Source organism: Equus przewalskii, chromosome 27 (genome assembly GCF_037783145.1).
Source record: "Equus przewalskii isolate Varuska chromosome 27, EquPr2, whole genome shotgun sequence".
NCBI classification, from domain to species: domain Eukaryota; kingdom Metazoa; phylum Chordata; class Mammalia; order Perissodactyla; family Equidae; genus Equus; species Equus przewalskii.
The window spans coordinates 36,484,174-36,501,277 of record NC_091857.1 but is presented as its reverse complement, the minus strand read 5'-3'; the positions used below and the strand labels follow the sequence as shown (position 1 = coordinate 36,501,277).

The 17,104-nt window shown below is 45.0% G+C and overlaps 1 protein-coding gene across 4 annotated transcripts in view; it reads left to right on the top strand.

The window, feature by feature from the left end:
- The first annotated feature begins 1,689 nt into the window (after positions 1-1,689).
- DSCAM (DS cell adhesion molecule) overlaps positions 1,690-17,104 on the top strand; it is a 695,956-nt gene continuing 680,541 nt past the window's right edge. For 3 of the 4 annotated variants that reach the window (XR_011534071.1, XR_011534072.1, XM_070598083.1), the window contains exon 1: positions 1,793-1,999. Coding sequence is in view for 2 of the 4 variants with exons in the window: in XM_070598083.1 (XP_070454184.1) it covers positions 1,957-1,999 (43 nt within the window). In the remaining 2 variants the exon portion in view is untranslated. Of the gene's footprint in view, positions 2,000-17,104 lie in introns of all 4 variants that reach the window. The other variant, XM_008538164.2, reaches the window with a different exon arrangement.

Genomic DNA, 17,104 nt, shown 5'->3' with positions numbered 1-17,104 from the left:
CCCTGGGATCTTCAGAGCCATAAGAATTAGGAACTTGATAATTTCCATTCTGCATATGAGGATAAGGAAGCACAAGCAACATGCACAAGCCCCACATGGGGTCAGTGGCCAGGCCGCCCTGAGCCCGGGTGTGTCTGACCTCCATCCTTGACGCCTAACTCTGAAGGCTGTGTGGAGCCTCATGGATGGCTGGTGTGCTGTTAGAAATTTGTGAATTGAATGAATGGGTGAAGGAGCTGGAAGCAGGAACAGAAATTACGCCAATCTCCTGCCTTCCTGGACTGCATTTAGGAAAGACTAGTGTGTGGGCACCCTGTGCATGCAGAAGGAGAGGACACTGGAGTGTGTGGTAAGGCAGGGCTGGGCCAGCGTCCTGAGTGGGCGGCAGCACGTGACCACCTGCAGCTGCAGAGCTGATGGCAAGCGTCACTGGCTCAGCTGGCCCTTCCTCATACACAGGGCCTGGCCATCTTGTGCCCAACTCTGGTAAAACACCATTTTGTTTCTGCCTCACCATTTGAGTTTCCTGTTATTTTGTGAACCATTCTAGGTGAGCATAATTCCCCTTTTGCATCTGGAGGGGCACATTTAGCCAAGGCAGAAGATAACCAGTGCCCAGGAAGCCCACTCAGTTCCCGCAGACTGCCCTCCCCCCGCAAATGCTTCTCCTCAGTCTCTATTGCACTGCTTCTGAGCACTCTACCTTGGATCCTAAATTGGGGCACATTCCAGCCCTGTGGGTCATTATTTTGCAAAGTGATAGAGATGGATGCACACCCTTTTTTAAAGCTTCTATTTGGATATTGTTATGACTTTGAGAACCATACAGAACATTCAGGAAATTTTATCCTACTGGCTTTTCACCGTGTTGTGGAAGGGGTTATATGTTTGGAATTACTCAAATTATTAGCAGTTTTAATCAGGTTTTATTTATTTATTTATTTTTGCACCATTCAGAGAGCAAAATTAGAATTGCCCGTGTTTGTATTCTGCAAAGTATTTGAGATAATTAAAAATTAGCCCGCGAAGCCGCAGAGCTCTTCATAGCACCAGCAAGGATTTGGGGAGGCATTTCCCCCCGGGCAAATGAACTGGACTTCTACAGGAGTAAATATGAAATCTGAATCCAGCTGCACATTTTATTAAAACTGCTAACATTTCATGGTCACCTCTGCTTAGCTGGCAACCTTCCGGAATAGTCACCCCTGGCCACGTCTTATTAGCAACCGGCAAGAAAATAACTAAAAATAATGGGCTGTTGAAATCATTATTTAAGCCTCTAAGAAATGCATCCTGATGACTGTGCGTGACTGTGCCGTGGCTGCGCTCTCCCGCCGGTCCTGCCTCCAGTTCGCCTCCACTTCTCCGCTGCTGCTTTAAGACTGCAGAGCGCCCCAGCGGCCAGAGGCAGGGGAGGGGGTCCCCGCTCGCCTCCGCTCCGCTCGCTCCTCGCCCGCCCGCCCGCCCGCCTCCCAGGCAGGGAAGGTTAGCGAGGGATCAATGTGACTCGGGCCGCAGGAGAGGAAAGATGAGCCTGCCCGCCCGCCTGCTGCCTGGATGTGGAGGCTGAGGGCTGGCGCACGGGAGGCCCTTGCTGCGCAGTCGGGGCGCCGGGCGCCCGGCATGAGCTCACGCCCGCGGCGGCGGCTCTCTGCCCGTGCCGACCTGCCGGCGGCCCCCTGAGCTGACGGCGCCCCTGGGCTGCAGCCCCGCCGGGCCGCTCTGGCCGCAGCGTCGGGCGCGGCGCCCGGGAGCAGGTGTGCAGGAGCGCAGCGCGCGGCGAGCGCAGCCCTCGGCCCGGAGCCCGGCGCGCCGCGTGCCCGGGCGGCTCGGCAGCAGCGGCGGCGGCGGCGGGCGGGCGGCGGCCCCCGGGCAGGTGGCGAGCGAGCGGAGCCGGGCGGAGCGCGGGGGGCGAGGCCGGCGCGTCGCTCGCGGGAGGCCGGGGAGCAGCAGGGCATGTGGATACTGGCTCTCTCCTTGTTCCAGAGCTTCGCGAATGGTGAGCCTTTCGGTTTGTGATGAATTTCATTTCTTGTATGGACCAGAGTGTGGGGGCATTAGATGCATGAGTGAAATCGTTCCCTTTTGCTCTCCTGTCTGTGCTTAAATGTTCATGCTTTCAATTTTTTTTACTATTATTTTTATTTCTTTTGGGAAGAGAGGAAGCAATGATGAGAGGCCGGGGGGGAAAAATTGCTCTGTAATCATTTAAAGGAGCTTACCTAGCAAAGTGACAGCTTCGAGCTAACTCCAGGACGAGACAGCTACCTCATTCAGAACAAACCAGGTTTGGTGAGAGGGGGAGAAACGGGGAGATCGCCGCTGTGACACATTACAACCAGAAAGAGACATGCCGTTCCAAGTGCAGGCAGGTGGAGGGGGTCAATGAAGAACATTTGCCTTCAGATGCAAAGATTTTTGAGCTTTTAAAACATGTGCTTTAATTCTGCGTTAGTTTATCCCCAGCAGCAATAGCCTTTAAGAAAGATTTGTCCTTCCATCCTCCCTCCCCGCAACCTTCTTGGTACTACATATTCCTGACAGTCATTTATGTAAAAAATATGCACTGATAGGCATTACATCATCTGCAATGTTGACAAATTTTTTTTTAAAAACACCTGTACAGTTGTAAAAATGAAATCAGTGAATATTGTAAATAGCATTTCTTTCCTCATGCCCATCCAGTATTATATCTTGAAACATTTTCATCCTGAGTATTTGAAAAGCTATTGCTCTTGACTGAGTCAGACCTAATTAGTAAGTGTGACTGCACCTTAGGTCACCCTCACTGTGTAAATATGAACTTGCACGTATGAATGGCTTCCTCTCATTTGGGAATGAGAGGAAATTGTCATCCTTTGGCATTGCCTGGGAGTAGCTATGGCTTCAATTCCCGTTTCAAATTTCGGAGCACAAATCTGCATAAAATGTGTGACTTGTTGACAGTTAAAATTAAACCATTAAGCAAAATTCCCTACCCAGGAAAGAGAGAGAGAGACAGAGAGAGAGACAGGGAGGAAGGAAATTTCGCCCTTGTGAGAAAATACCAGAAGCCAAGAGGAGGCTGTAAGATTTTCCTGGAAGATACACAGGGAAGCTCTGAGCATTAGCTAGCTGCAGAGGAGTGCATTTTCTTTGCCTACCTAAATGGTACTTCAAGAATCAACACAGACAGGCCTGAGGAAATGCATAAACTTTGTAAAATTAAAAAAACAAAAAGATGACTAAGAAAAGGTAGAGTTGCAAGAAGGATTCTGAAATTAAAATGATACTTCGCTCTCTCATATAACCTAAAGCAAAGTGTTCCCAACTTTCATTCTGAGATTTCCTAGCAGGAAAAATTGCAACAAGTTCTGACATGACACCCATCTTTCCCAGAGGGCACTATACCTCTTCTGCAGCCTCGCGGGGATTTACCTTGGGGGATAGATTGCTTTTGCTAATATGTGCTGATGTATCAGGGAAGTCTGCCCTCTGTGCTGATCTGCTGATGCGTCTCAGAGCAGATGTGAAAAGGCTCACATACGTGTGCCAGTGCCATAAAGCCTTGACGCCTATCTCACCTGTCAGGGCGTACATCTCCGGACTCCTCGGAAAGGCCTGGGTTATAGGATGGAACATAATTTCCACTCTACTGGGAAGTATGTGTTTCAGGATGACGAAAGAGGTGGTGCTTCTGATTGTCAGTCAATCTGTATCTATCTTAGAGTTTTATAGTTCTATATGACAAAAATAGTAGACAAGAGTTTCCGGTACAGTCCCTGACACAGAGATGCTATAAATGTGTGACTTTTTTTGGGAATCAGTTTTCATACTCAAATAATCATAAAAGGATCATATATAGTGAGAAAATTGTATAAAACCTCAAATATTCCACTATGTGGAAAATATATGCAAAGAATAGGTATGTACATGTATACGAAGTCCTGTGAGCATTATCTTCTTTCACCTTTTTCAAGACCTTTAAAGTCGATTGATAATCACCACTATTGGTACTATAATGGATATAGGTAGATTTCCCAGTATAAGCTATAGACTGGACGTGCACATGAATATTTTACGTTGGTGTATTCCATGTTCTGATTCTATCTACTAGAAGGCTATGGAAGTCTCTCATATAAAAATGGCCCTCTTTTTATGTGATCAAGCGTTAAAAAAAAAACGACCTGACTGTAGAGCTTTGGACTTTTTCATTTTTGGGGGGGAACTAGCTTTAAAGAGGTTTTCAAGGAGTGATGTTCAAGGCATACTGTGCAAAAGATCGTAAAATCTATAGTCATGTCCAAATGAAATAAGAGTCCGGTTTGGAACACTGCCTGTTCATAGGACCATATTTCAAAAGGGAGAAATTAAATGGCTCCTACGTATCTGAATGAGTCTTGGGAAAAAAAAATGGAGAAATATTTTTTTTTCAACAACTGTCATATTTTGGTCTACCTTAATTATGAAAAATTCCTGAATGTGTGTGATAAAAGATCAATGGATTCTAATACCCAAACTGAGGACTGCTAGGCCTCGAACATCAAAATTCCTGACATGATTTTAAAATATCTATTTTGTAAAAGATCGTGCAGTTTGATATTTTGGGTTACTAATAAAATAAGAAGCTCCCAATATATCTGCATTTTAACAGGAGACAATAGCCCTTTTCCTATCGATGTTGTGGGATGAACATTTATTTCTTAATGAAAGCATGGTTGCTGGCAGGCTGCAGACAGTATTTTGGATGAAAACTAGAAGCCAGAGAGCAGTGCCTTCATGGGTTAAAGCCTTGAATGAATTACCTCACCTGATCAGGTGCGGTCATCATGTTTTAAAGCAGCCGGCTTGTTCTGCAATGCTCTGGAAATACTCAGAGGAGAGCTTCCGTGGCAGTGCAGTGGAAGGGGGTCCATGTATGTGCAGACACACATCCTCACACACGTCCCTCAACGGCTCCTCAGGACAGATCAGCCTGCATCAGGTTTTAACCCAATTTCTCTTGGTTTTAACCCCAATGAGCACATTCTAGTTTACAATTCGTGTTCAAAGCATAGGTGGCCTCCAGATAAGCAGACTAGTGAATAAGAAGCAGATTTATTGTGTACAATACATTTTTGCTGGTATCTTTGCATCTCTGTTTGTATCTACACACATACACATTGTCTTTTCCTGAGCCAAGCAATCTTGGGCTTTGCCATTTTGACATTTTCAGGGAGCTTGTAGAGACTGGGTGGGGGGTGGGGGGAGAGAGAATGGTGCTCGTTGGAGAGGAAGTGGGGGTGTGCAGCATCTTCTGGGGTTCACGGGTCATCTCCACGGAGAATTACATACCGCCAATGTGGTATATGATTTACATTTAGGAGCAGACCTTTGTGAGTGCAAATGCGCCTTGAGGGTTTCTAAGGTGATTGTATTTAATTCATGTTATCAGGTGAATGTTATCAGGTGACTAATTTCCGGGCTTCCTTCCTCCTCTCCCTTCCTTATTCTTATTAAGCAGATTCAAATTCCATCCCAGAATTTTCATCTAAAATTTCTACGTCTTCCTGTATGCCCCTACAAGATGCCCTCTGTAGGGAAAGAAAATGCCATGCAGACCTTTCATAAATGCCAGCCCATCCTTGTCCAGTTCTTTACTCTCTCCTGGATGCCACGTTGGTGTGACCACAGCTGGTTGCCGCCTCGGGGAGTCAGTGGTCCCTGGGCAGAACCGGTACCACACAGCACGCTGGCGGGGGAAGTCATTTTGATGAAAAAGAAATTGCCATTCTAAATCCCTAATTCCTGGACCTCCGTGTAGCTGTCAAAGTGTTTTATCCTTGATGGTTCTGGGATGAGGTGCACTGAGTATTTCCTGAAGAGATTCGATGCAGTGTGCCCTGAAACTCCATGAAAAGGGGGGAGAGAGGGGGAGCAAGAGGGAGAGAGATGGCGAAGGTCATTTTATAAAGAGAGACCTATGAACACTGCAGGAGGCTGGCAATTTATGTTCGGAAAATGAAACGATGGATTTCTCAGTAGCTGCATTTACAAAATCTATAGCCTCCGAATTTCACCAAATTAGCTGAATTCTACGGGTGAGATTATGAATCTGCCTCATCAATAATTAATAGGCAGTGAAAAATAATACATTTAGCGTTAGGTTAGGCAGAACGTTCAGCAGCATTTTCAGAGACCAGCACTCCCGCTTCCTTGGTTTCCATGCGTGTTTGGCGCACAGCAGAGCAGGCGAGGCCCTGGGGCCTTCACCTGCAGACAGCTGTGTCTGGGCATTTTCTTGCCTGCTGCACTGAAGCACATGCTGGCTCTTGGTGACCGGCTCCTTTGGAGGCCTGGGAGATGGTGAGCTGGTGCTACCTGCATGTCAATTGTGTCCCTGCCATAGGACACTAGTGGGCGGCAAACCTCGCAAGACGGGTGCAGCAAGCCTTCAGCAGAACAGGCAGAATCGCCGCCTCCGAGGGAGAACTGCTCTGTGCAGGGCGGTCAGAGGCTTTCCTCCCCGCAATTTCCCAGGCTCGCTGTGCCCAGACTCCCGTGTCATGGAGTTCAGTCCAGCAGGAGCTGTGCAAAGGTTACAGCAGGTGTGGCAATGTCCGGCCGTCTTTGTTTCCAGTTTTACAAAAGGAGATCACATTCGCAGCAGTATTTTGAGGTGTAGAAGGTGCACAGAAAGGAAAAGCAGGTATTTCAGGGGGCTGGTGGGCCTGCCAGAGTGCGTTTGCATATCCCCTTCCAAACTGGCAGGGGAGCCGGCTGGCAGTGTGTGCTTCTCCACTTGGAGGTGGCAGCTCCTGGAGCAGCCCCGCGCCTGATTGGCTGACCTTCCAATGTCATTCCAGGAGGCGCCGCTCGCTTCTCCTGCTGATGGTGAGAGGGGTGATGCTAACGCCCCCCCTCCTCTGCAGTCCGTCAGTCTGGAGCTGCGGGGGCGGGGGGGGGGGCAGGGCTCTGGGGCCCAGGAGCCCCCTCCCCGCTCCCTCAGGCAAATTGGGCAGCACCTGTTCACCTGTTCTGGGCGTTAACTCTTCACATTCCAGAGAGCTGAGCACAGAAATTCTCATCTCTTTCTGCCCCTCTCCCCCAACACACTGTGTTTATATTCTTTTCTTTGATGTTTTGAAAATATGAGAAATTTCAAAGTTGCATTTACCTTGCTGAATTTATGGATTAAGAGTGGGAATGGAAGATTCCAGCAACCCGACATGTACCCACTGTGCAGTTCTGAATTCCCAGGGTGCAGTACACGGGGTGCCTTCTGCAGGTGACACACCATCCACCAACGGGGCAGGAGGGAAGCACCATGGAGCAGGTGTGGATAACCTGTTTTTGTTCAAAGGATAGGTAGCTTCTGACCAGGATATTCAGAAGAGCTGGATTCAGAGACCTGGTCCTCCAAATTAGATCCCCGAGTTATCATCTTTCGTAAAACCTTGGACATTCCCTCGATTGTGTCTAGGGTCATCTGTAACTCTACTTATTTAGTGCTGACTTGGGTAGTGACGGCCTCCCTCGTGGATGGTAAGGTTGACAGGTGAGCACCCTTAGACATGCATGTGCAGAGCACGTGAACGCAGCAGGTGGATTGTGTTGTTTGCTGACTGAGAGAGAGAAGGACAAATTGATGGGCAAAGCCCTTCTGCCCTCCTTAATCCCCTCCTCTCTCCCACCTGCCTCGCTCACCTGCCTTTCTTACCCTTCCTTACTGAGTTAGCGCCTTCTGGCCCCCAATCTCTAATTCTAACGTATAAACCGTAGTGAGAAATGTACGTGAGCAACCGTGTGATTTCCTTGGCTCCTGCCAGCTCGTTATGACACTCTGACTCGATGGCTGTAGAAATATTTATTTTCTCGAAATGCTTCTGGGCATTTTCTTTTTTCCAAAACAGATTCACATTTGGCACCTGCACTGGGACTTCATCACGGTTATATGACAGTGATACACTTGCTCTGGGTGCTCTTCGTGAGGTGGATTGGGTCAAACGTCACAGAAAGTAAGTTCATAAATGCATTGGACCCCGTGTTCTCAAAGTGGGCGCTGCTAAGTGGCACGATTCAAACATCCTATACAATGTTTAATGCCCTGTCGCATTCTGAAAACCAGTCAGAAACATCAAAACGACACATAAGTTTCCCTGGGGGGGGGGCCTGGGAATTAATTTCTTCATCAAAGGGCCATCCAGGACATCAAAACACAGCTCAGTTTCTTAGGCCTTAATCGTCTTAAAAAATCGCACTACTATTTTCTGAAGTATCCTGTTGACTAATGGATTTCTCATCATTATCTTTTTTTCTTCTTTTGCAGCATAATCAAATAAAATTTCATTCCTTCAAAGTAACATGAAAGCGGTACATTTTACTTATTGTTAAAAGTTTGATTTTTATTCAAATACAAGAATAAATTAGGGGACTTGTCGCTTAGAGTATTTATCATCTTTCAATTTTGGGAGATCCGTATTTGTTCTGTATCGATCCATACTTATGTTTTTTTTTTTTTTTTTAATTTCAATTGGATTAACTTTTGGTGTATGAGCCCCCTGGATTATGTAAATATATACCACGGTTTAACGGGGGGGGGTGGGGGGGGAATGAATGGAGTTGACAAGATAGATGATGAGATAAGAAGAAAGAGGCTACTACACAGAGAGACAGAATGACAGGGATTAATGAATCTTGCCTGCATCCCTATTTAAGTTATTTTTACGCAGAAGACAGTGAGTAAGAGTTAAGAGTGAGCAAGCAGTCCTATTTATAGAAAGCCGTTTTGAAATGCAGCGACTGAGAGAATGAAAGAAGGAATTGAATACAGGAGAGATCACCTCCATACCAAATGCTGGCTTCCTTCAGCTTCCTGGCCCTGGGCAGAATTTTTGGAGGAGGAAAAAACCATACCCACCCTTGCTGAAATATTGAGAACTCACTTTGGACTCTTCAGAATATTCTGGAAATGCTCTCAGAGTTAAGTCCATGTCAGACTTGGGAGGCAGGGGTGGGGAGCCAATATAAATATTATTTGGAAACTGGGTTTGGATAGTTGTGAATAGGGGACTGAAGGTGAAGGGAGGATGCTGAACTTGCGGTGTGGCTGAAATATTTATTCGGCAAGAAGCATTGCCTTTCTTGAAGACGTTCAACAGGAGAAAGTAAGAGGGCAGAATCCACATGCCTGGTTACAGTAGAGCAATTACTGTGAGAAAGGTTCAAATTTAGGATCTTGTGATTATCGCAGGTTCCTCCATGTAACCCATTATTAAATTCTGGGGTTTTAAATGGGGTACATGCTCTTCTAATTGGTTAGTCCAGATGGGGCAGGGGATGTCGCCACAGGTGGCTTGATTGACATAGATGTTACTGGACCAAGCAAAAAGAAGGCACTTGCTCTTAGGAATGGAACAGCCTTCGTTCCCCGGACTGCATCTGTTCCTCATAACATTTTGGTTTCACTAGTCCCGAGTGGGCCTTATTTTCTATTAAGAGTAGACTCCTTGACTTCGTATGGAAACTACTGGTTAACAGGTTGGAAGTTGGGACAAAAGCCAGACCCACCCCAGAGTATGATGCTGGGAAAAGCATTTGCTTTTTAGCTTATGAAGAACTGTCTCTAAAATGGGTTGTTTTGTAGCCTGTCTCCCCAGACTGTGACGTGGGCATGTTCCGTGAGGTGGTGGAAAGAAATCTGAACTATTTAATTGCTGGTTTTGATTCACCTGAGCTTTGCCTCTTTCAATATTAAAGTGAAGAAAGAGTTTGAAGCTTGCTTTTACACAAAATTTAAGCAATTCTTCTTCTTGTCCCACTGTGCATAAATACAGGGAAAGTCGGTTTATAGTTCTTTCTAGATAACTGAACTCTCAAATTATTGGATGCTTCTGCAAAACAACAGTGGCCATAATACTCCCAGTGAAGGTTGTGATGACCTCAGGGTCCCCGGGTGCCTTCTGCATCCTCATGGGAGCGCCATGACGATCCTGTTAAGCTGGGGTTAGAACAAGTGCGAATGGGTCACCTCAGGTAGAAGGATGCTGATGAGGTAGCCTGTGTCACACACTGAGGAGCCATGGCATGGGAAATGGCTGATGGTAGTGGAGGCCCTCATCATCGATTCCTTTTCCTCCTGTTGAGTAAAGCATTGACTTTTCTCATGAGTCCTGTTTTTCCACTCATTGCATGAACTTCAGGACGATGGGAAAATTTCCATAATTATATCATAAGACAGAGGCAAAGTCGAGAGATAATTAGAACCACTGCAATTCAATGTGTTTTTAAATTTCATTCCTACTTTTTTTTCTACATAAAGGACCTGCGCTATATTGTGGAAACTTTTGAGCAAACATTCTTCCTCATTAGAGAAACTCGAGATTCGTTTCTTCTCTCCATAGTAGTCCCATTGTGGCATGATTTGATCTTGAGGTCCCCTAGGACATGGAAACCCCAAAATCCCAGTCTGCTTAATTACAGTGTTTATTAATATCGGCTGTAGAACATTTTTAATAACTGATTTGTGGCTGCCAGGGTAGAAATAACAAAGCTTTGTAATATTACATGTGAGACTTCAGCAATGAGCTGAAGACCCCTGACAACAACAACAACTGGCTCTACGAGCAAAATGGGCAACTTGACACCATAGAGGGGGTACCATAGTGATGGTTATCACCCCTACTGGACCTCGCCAATGCCAGTTTCTGCAAAGGGTAGTCATTCGTGTCCTTCGTTGGGTAGTGAAAAGGAAATGCATAAAAAATGTGAGACGGTCTCTAAGGAACAGAATTCTTCTTTCATAAATTATTCAGGTTGGTAAAACCCAAGTTCGCAGTCTCTGTCTGGTACCTTGACATGATAACAGAAAGTGAGTGGGATGGTTAATTGCCAGACGTGTGTGTGCGTATTATAATTCACGCAAATCAATAGCTATTAAATCTTGGGTGGCTGTTTTGCAGTAGGCTTGATGGATATTTACATAGAAACCTGGGTAGAAAAATTTTGACCTAGAGGTGATCTTGGAATTTATTTTGGGTAATTACTTTGACTTGCGGTCGGTTCGTCTGTGTCTTGTGGGATCTCACATCACCAGCCACAACCCCTCCTTGTTGTTCCTAGTCACAAGAGACTCCTCACTCTCCTTCCCACCCCATCGCCCCATTGTGCCATCACCCCGTCGCTGAGGATGGGAGGATGAGAATATGCTGCAGGCTTCTGTGGTTTCAGATGCTTGGAGGCAATTGGCGTAAAGGTTATAAGAAGACCAAGAATATGGAGGAAGGGGCTCACCAGCCCCCATGTCAGCCCCATGTAGGGATAACAGGAATCTTAAAAGGGGCGAAAGGAGGATGCTCGCTGTCTGTAGGCCACAGTCTATTGATGCCTTGAGCCATGATCTAATTAATGTGCCTGTCTGCACCTTCCCGGGTGAGGATCAGTGTCACTGGTTCTCAATGCCCAGGTGGGCTGGGTCAGGGAGGAAGAAGGTATGGAAATTTCCTGGAGAGATTTTCCTGTCATGAACCTCCCACTGGAGATTCTGATGCTGGCACCCTGGGGAATGGGCTGTAGTTTGAAAAGCTCCTCAGGTCTCATTCTGTTATGGATCTTTGTCATCTTCTTCCCCACCCCCATGAGGGCTCCCCACGTGACTGTGCATAAGGCTCACCTGATAGTTTACGTAGTTTCCCAGCTCTGACCACCAGAGAGTCTGGAAAGGGGCTGCCCAGCCTCTGATTGACGTAGAGAGTCAGACACTAGGTAGAAAGCCACCCAGTAAAGTTTCAAGTAGACCCAGTGCTCTGTTGGGGAGCTCTGTGTTGAGCAGTAATTTATTAGGGGGTATGTATATGCAGAGTTAGGGCTTCATTGACTATCACAGGGATTTGGGCAGATTTCGGGAGAGTTGGGGGTGGGAACTTGTAACAGGGAAGACCCTGATTAGAGGGAGAGGTGATCCCACCAGGGACACTTCTAATTTGGATGCTAGTAGCTTGAGACTCATCTCTGTATACGTCTAATATCTACATATATCAGCATCCAAATATATACACATGGGTATATATACACTCCATTTTTCTGACAGTTTTAGCATATTTGATATTCAGGTTCATTGCCAGCCTGTGCTTTGCTTATGGTCTTGGTTCCACTGTGTTTTCTCGTATTGACCCCTTCTTTGCTAGCAGCTGGAGTCCTAGCAGAGAAGCCCTTTGAAACCTAAATGTAACGGCATTGCTTTAAGCAAGAGGTCAATAGTGGAGGCCCTCTGGGTTACTGTATTGAACAAGCCTCAGGGATGAGCGAGGGTAGAATGAGCCAGGACAGGAAAATGGATCTGTTTGCAGCTTGAGGTTTTACTCTCATGCCGCCCGGGAACACCACACATGCCTTCCTTCAGATATCAACGCACAAGCACCTTCCAAAGCCCGATAGAAATGATTTGGGGATCATTTGCTCTTTTCAATTTTTTTTGGCCTCGCTCTCTTCTTTTAGGTAAATGACCCCAAGTTGGCTGTATGTATCATACAGAGTAGGTATCGTTGAGCTAAGTTGTCATAAAAAGAAAAAATGGCATATAGGACACATATGCACTTTAGACCTTTCACATGTGTGATAAAATTGAGGACAGTTATTAGTGAGTGGCAGAATAATCCTTTCAAAACACGATGTCCTTGATTTTTGAACTAAAATAGACTCAGATATGTGCTGCACTGAGGCCTAAATTCAGAACCTTAAAAATAACTTTTTGTGTCCTGAGATCTTATTTTAGGTAATATTAAAAATAATTTTCCCTCCTAGGCATCTTCAACAAGTTTGATGTTATCGTCCTTTGGCGATTTTATGGATTCGTGATAGAAACTATATCTCAGAGCGCCTGTTTTGATTTTTAGCCTTAGAAGAAAACAGTAGGAAAGACATTGTAGGCTGCAGAAATGTAATTTCTGCTTACTCACAGCCACACACGTTAGGGTAGACGCTTTCTTTGCAACAAGAGGCTGTTACATCTATGTTCCTTTAACAGAGGGGGGGCATTGTGTTAAGAAGTCACAAGCTCTGCCAGGGGATTTTGTAGAGGAAGATATGTGTTTAAAATAGCTCACAGTTCCTCTCCGATTTGGACTTTTCACAACCCACACAGCGTTGTAAAGACGGTTCTCTTTTAAATTTTGTAGCAGAGTAGGTCAAGCTTTTTTCCTCTCTTCCCCCACGGAAAGGGCATAAATATTTCCATCATCAAGTTTAATAACCTGGGAGAGACCCATGAGTCATTATAAATGGTTAAACACTCTCCTTAGAAAAAATGAAAATGAGAGATTGTGTGACTCGAGATTTTTTATTAGAACGAATCACCTTAAGCCATAGCAAATGTTTATTACATACTTTAATAAGCGTTGAGTGTCTTTTCCTTAGGTTTCTAACGTCTCTCCGTGAGAATGAATGTCATTAGGTCCAGTCTGACTCATGGCCAGGGCAGTTGAAGGGGGTGCAATGAATCTACTGTGGTGGAGAGGCATTTGCAAGAAATGGAGGGGCTTTCTGCGTTTAGCCTTTTGTCATCATTTTCACCTCTCCCTCTCTCTCCTTAGAATCTGGGAGCTAATATCAGAACTTAGACACAGTAAGGGTGCAGGAAGAAAGCAGTTTTTCCCCAGAGTCTGGAGACCTTAGCTGCCTCTATTGATGTCCTAAGTCACAGGTGTTTTGCTGTCACATGGCAGGTAGGGGGACATTGCTATGACCCCTCAGCTCTCAGGGCACACTGAAGTCTAGAAGCAAGGGACAGTGTTCTTTCAGCCTGTGGGTGTTTCCCTCGGGCTGCCTCTGGAAGTCTGATGTGTCTCCCTAGAGATCTTGGAATAGGGGAGGCTGCTATTTAATTATTTTTTCTGAAGTGCACAAGCATAGGCATTATGAGTTACTATAAACCTCTAGACAGAGCCGTGAGCTGGAAAGGAAACTCCATAGAACTTTCATTTTAGACTCATTATTTTGGATAAGTGGAAATAAAAAGACTCTCCCCTCCCTCCTTGTATGATTTGATCATTTTGAAAAGAGGTATGCTCCTGGCAAATTGCATTCTTCAGTTAAATCAGTCGTTCTATCCAGGGGCAATTTCACCCCCCAGGCAACACTGGCGATATCTGGAAACATTTTCAGTTGTCACAATTCTCGTGGCAGAGGAGGTGCTCCCGGCCTCTAGTGAGGGGAGGCCAGGGGTGCTGTTCAACATCCTACAATACACAGGACAGCTCCCCACGGCAAATAATTATCTAGTCCAAAATGTCAATAGAGCCGAGGTGGAGAAACCCCAAGTTAAATAGTTGAGATAGTTAACTAGTTTAATAGAGCTTAGTTGCTACAATATAATATCTGTTTTGTGCTTTTCTATGGATGCTAGAGTGGTCCTGGAGAGAAAGCAAGAAGGAAGAGGTTCTGAATCTCAATTCTGATTCCTTTGGCTGCAAAAATCATAGCTAGTAAAGCTTGTCATTAGTTAAGCTTTATTTCCTATTTTCTTTTTTTTTCATGAACGAAAACAAGATCATATCTGTGTCCCCTGTTTCATCAGTTACTAAGAACATGCATGCTGAGGTGAGGTATTCCTGGGTTCCTCCAGCCATTTTGCCCTCAAGTGATTATGCTAATTAGTGTTTGATCAGTTGGTTAAATTATAATTCCATCCATCCTGTGTGCTAGGTGCTCTGACTGCATTTTCTCTCGCCTGGGTACCTTGTGCCCGAAGCGCCTGCTTCTGCGGGCTGTTGGAGGCCTGTTCTTCCTGATAATGTAGATTTCTGTTTTCAAAGCACCGCAGATCCACTTTGGTGCCTGGTGAAAGGGAGACGGGATATTTTTGTAACCTGTTCTCTCAGGCAAAGGCTGGATGCAGAGGCCTCTGGGAAATATGGAAACCCTAGTTAGAGAGCACCAATTATTTGAGGACGTTCGATGCAGAGAAGCTCTGGGAAATGAGGGACTGTTCCTGCGCGGAGGAAACAGTATGGCTCCAAATTCTGCCAAGGCTTTCTCTCTGGGAGAGGGACGTCCCCGTTTGCATTCCTCTCACTTCCCACTGTCACGTGAGCATAAGCTTCTGGTGTCTGTCGTGGTCGTGGAGGGGTGAGTTCTATGTTTCTGCATTTGTTTCAAGTGTGAATTCCTTTAAAAAGTACTCCACAATGCTGTTCTCGTTTGTTTTGCTTTTTAACAGCATGGCTCCAAGTGTGGCGCTCGTCACTCTTTTTTATTTAGTGAGTTTGCTTTTCCGTGCCAGGTACTTGCGGTGACGTTGAGGTTTGCTGAGTTAAATGCTTATGGAATGCTTTCTGATAGAAGAAAATTGAGAATGCGTAGGAAAGAATGGGAGTGAGCAATATGGGTGGCAGAGTTGTTATTAATGGATTTCTAGGCTAAGATGAGAAGTTGCTGGCTCATTTTGTCGTTTGACAAGCTTCGTGATGGTTAGATTTTTCTTTACACTCTGTCACTTTTTTGGCCCTTTACATTAACATAATGGGGTGGTCTGGTTGGCAGGAACCTGTGTGTTTAGAATATGTATAGTCTTTTCTTCTATCAAAATGTGCAAGTGTTTTGATCTCCCTGGAACTTGCGGCATCTTTTGTTTAAGAACGAGCCACATGATGAAACTGTGTCACTGGTCCCACATACCTCATCCTGAGAACTGCTGGGCCGCAAGAGTTAATGACAATAGAAGGAGTAAATATCTGCTTAGATTTTCTGACCTTCTCTGAAAATTGTGCAATATCACTTGTAGAGATTACGATCTCTTGGTTTTCTCTGAAGAAAGAAATCCTGCTTGTAATTCTTCCCATAAAAGAGAATGAGAGTAAAAGGAAACTCCCATTTGTGGAGCATCTCAAGAGTGTGGGCACTTGGCTTACCATGTTACATGCACGAGTTATGCTTATTAGTAATAATAGTGATGATGATGTCAGTGATAACAGCTGACATTTTTTATTAAATGGGAGTATTACTCTAAGTGTTTATAGTATTTCCTCTAATGCTGAAAGCTGAGAGGTAGACATTTTTATTATCACCACTATAAATAAGGTGGGATTAAGTGATGTGCTATGGGTCACACAGATATATGACCTCCATTCAGCCTCAACCCGTCAAATGAGTTGGTGTTTTTCATCTCAGTTTTACAGAATAGGAGCCCAGGGTTTGGAGATGTTCAACATGGGCCCATGTTGAATGGTGAGATGGGGCGTGCGATGGGGGGCAGCATTTCGAACCTGTGTTGTCTGATGCCACAGGCCTTGTTTTCTCTACATCAAGAGCATCTCCAAACCTTCCATACAAAGCCATACCTATTCATATGACTTTTTTAAACTTTGACAATGATGACGTTAAATTTGCTTTAAAGTTGAGCAATAAAGAGTTGTTTCGAGAAAGCGAAATATCAACTTTGAAGAATCAGTGCATAAATGGGGAAAATTCATTTACTTTTACTTGTCAACCCCTGTTCCCTTACTTGAGATAGGTGAGTCAGCGACAGGTTAATTAACTTTTATCCATTTCACTGGTGGAACTGTTCGGTGATATTGCGTTCTATTGTTAGCGTGCTTAAGAATGAAATTGGTGGAGGGATGACATTTATATTACATTCATAGTACATGATGGGATCTTCCCCAGCCCCCAAGTTGAAGTTGTATATCTGTCTTTAAGTACATTGCGTTTCATTTGTCATGAATTGACCATCGATTTTCTCAATGCCAAAATATTGGGGAAAAAATTATTTTGAAATTGGTCGTTAGAGACTGAAACTGGATATGTTTTGTATCAGTTGGGGTTCTTATACAAAAAGACACAAAGCAGTTTTGTTGATACAAGTCCGAATCTTATCACTGCAGCTGAATTCTTTTACTGAAGTGTCCACGGGACATAGCTCTGGAAGAGTTTGGACAATTCTTCCTAGACATTCTCGCTTACTGAACTGAAATGAAAGCTCTTGCCGTAAGTAAGCATAATGTACGTGTGTGCATGTTTGTGTGTGTGTGCGCACACTCATGCCATGCTACGGTGACATTCTTATTCTCTGACATTTAGGTAGCGGTCAAGCTTGACATATTTGCTTTCTGTGGAGTCTAGGCAACTCCATTGTCTGGATGTGATGAAAATA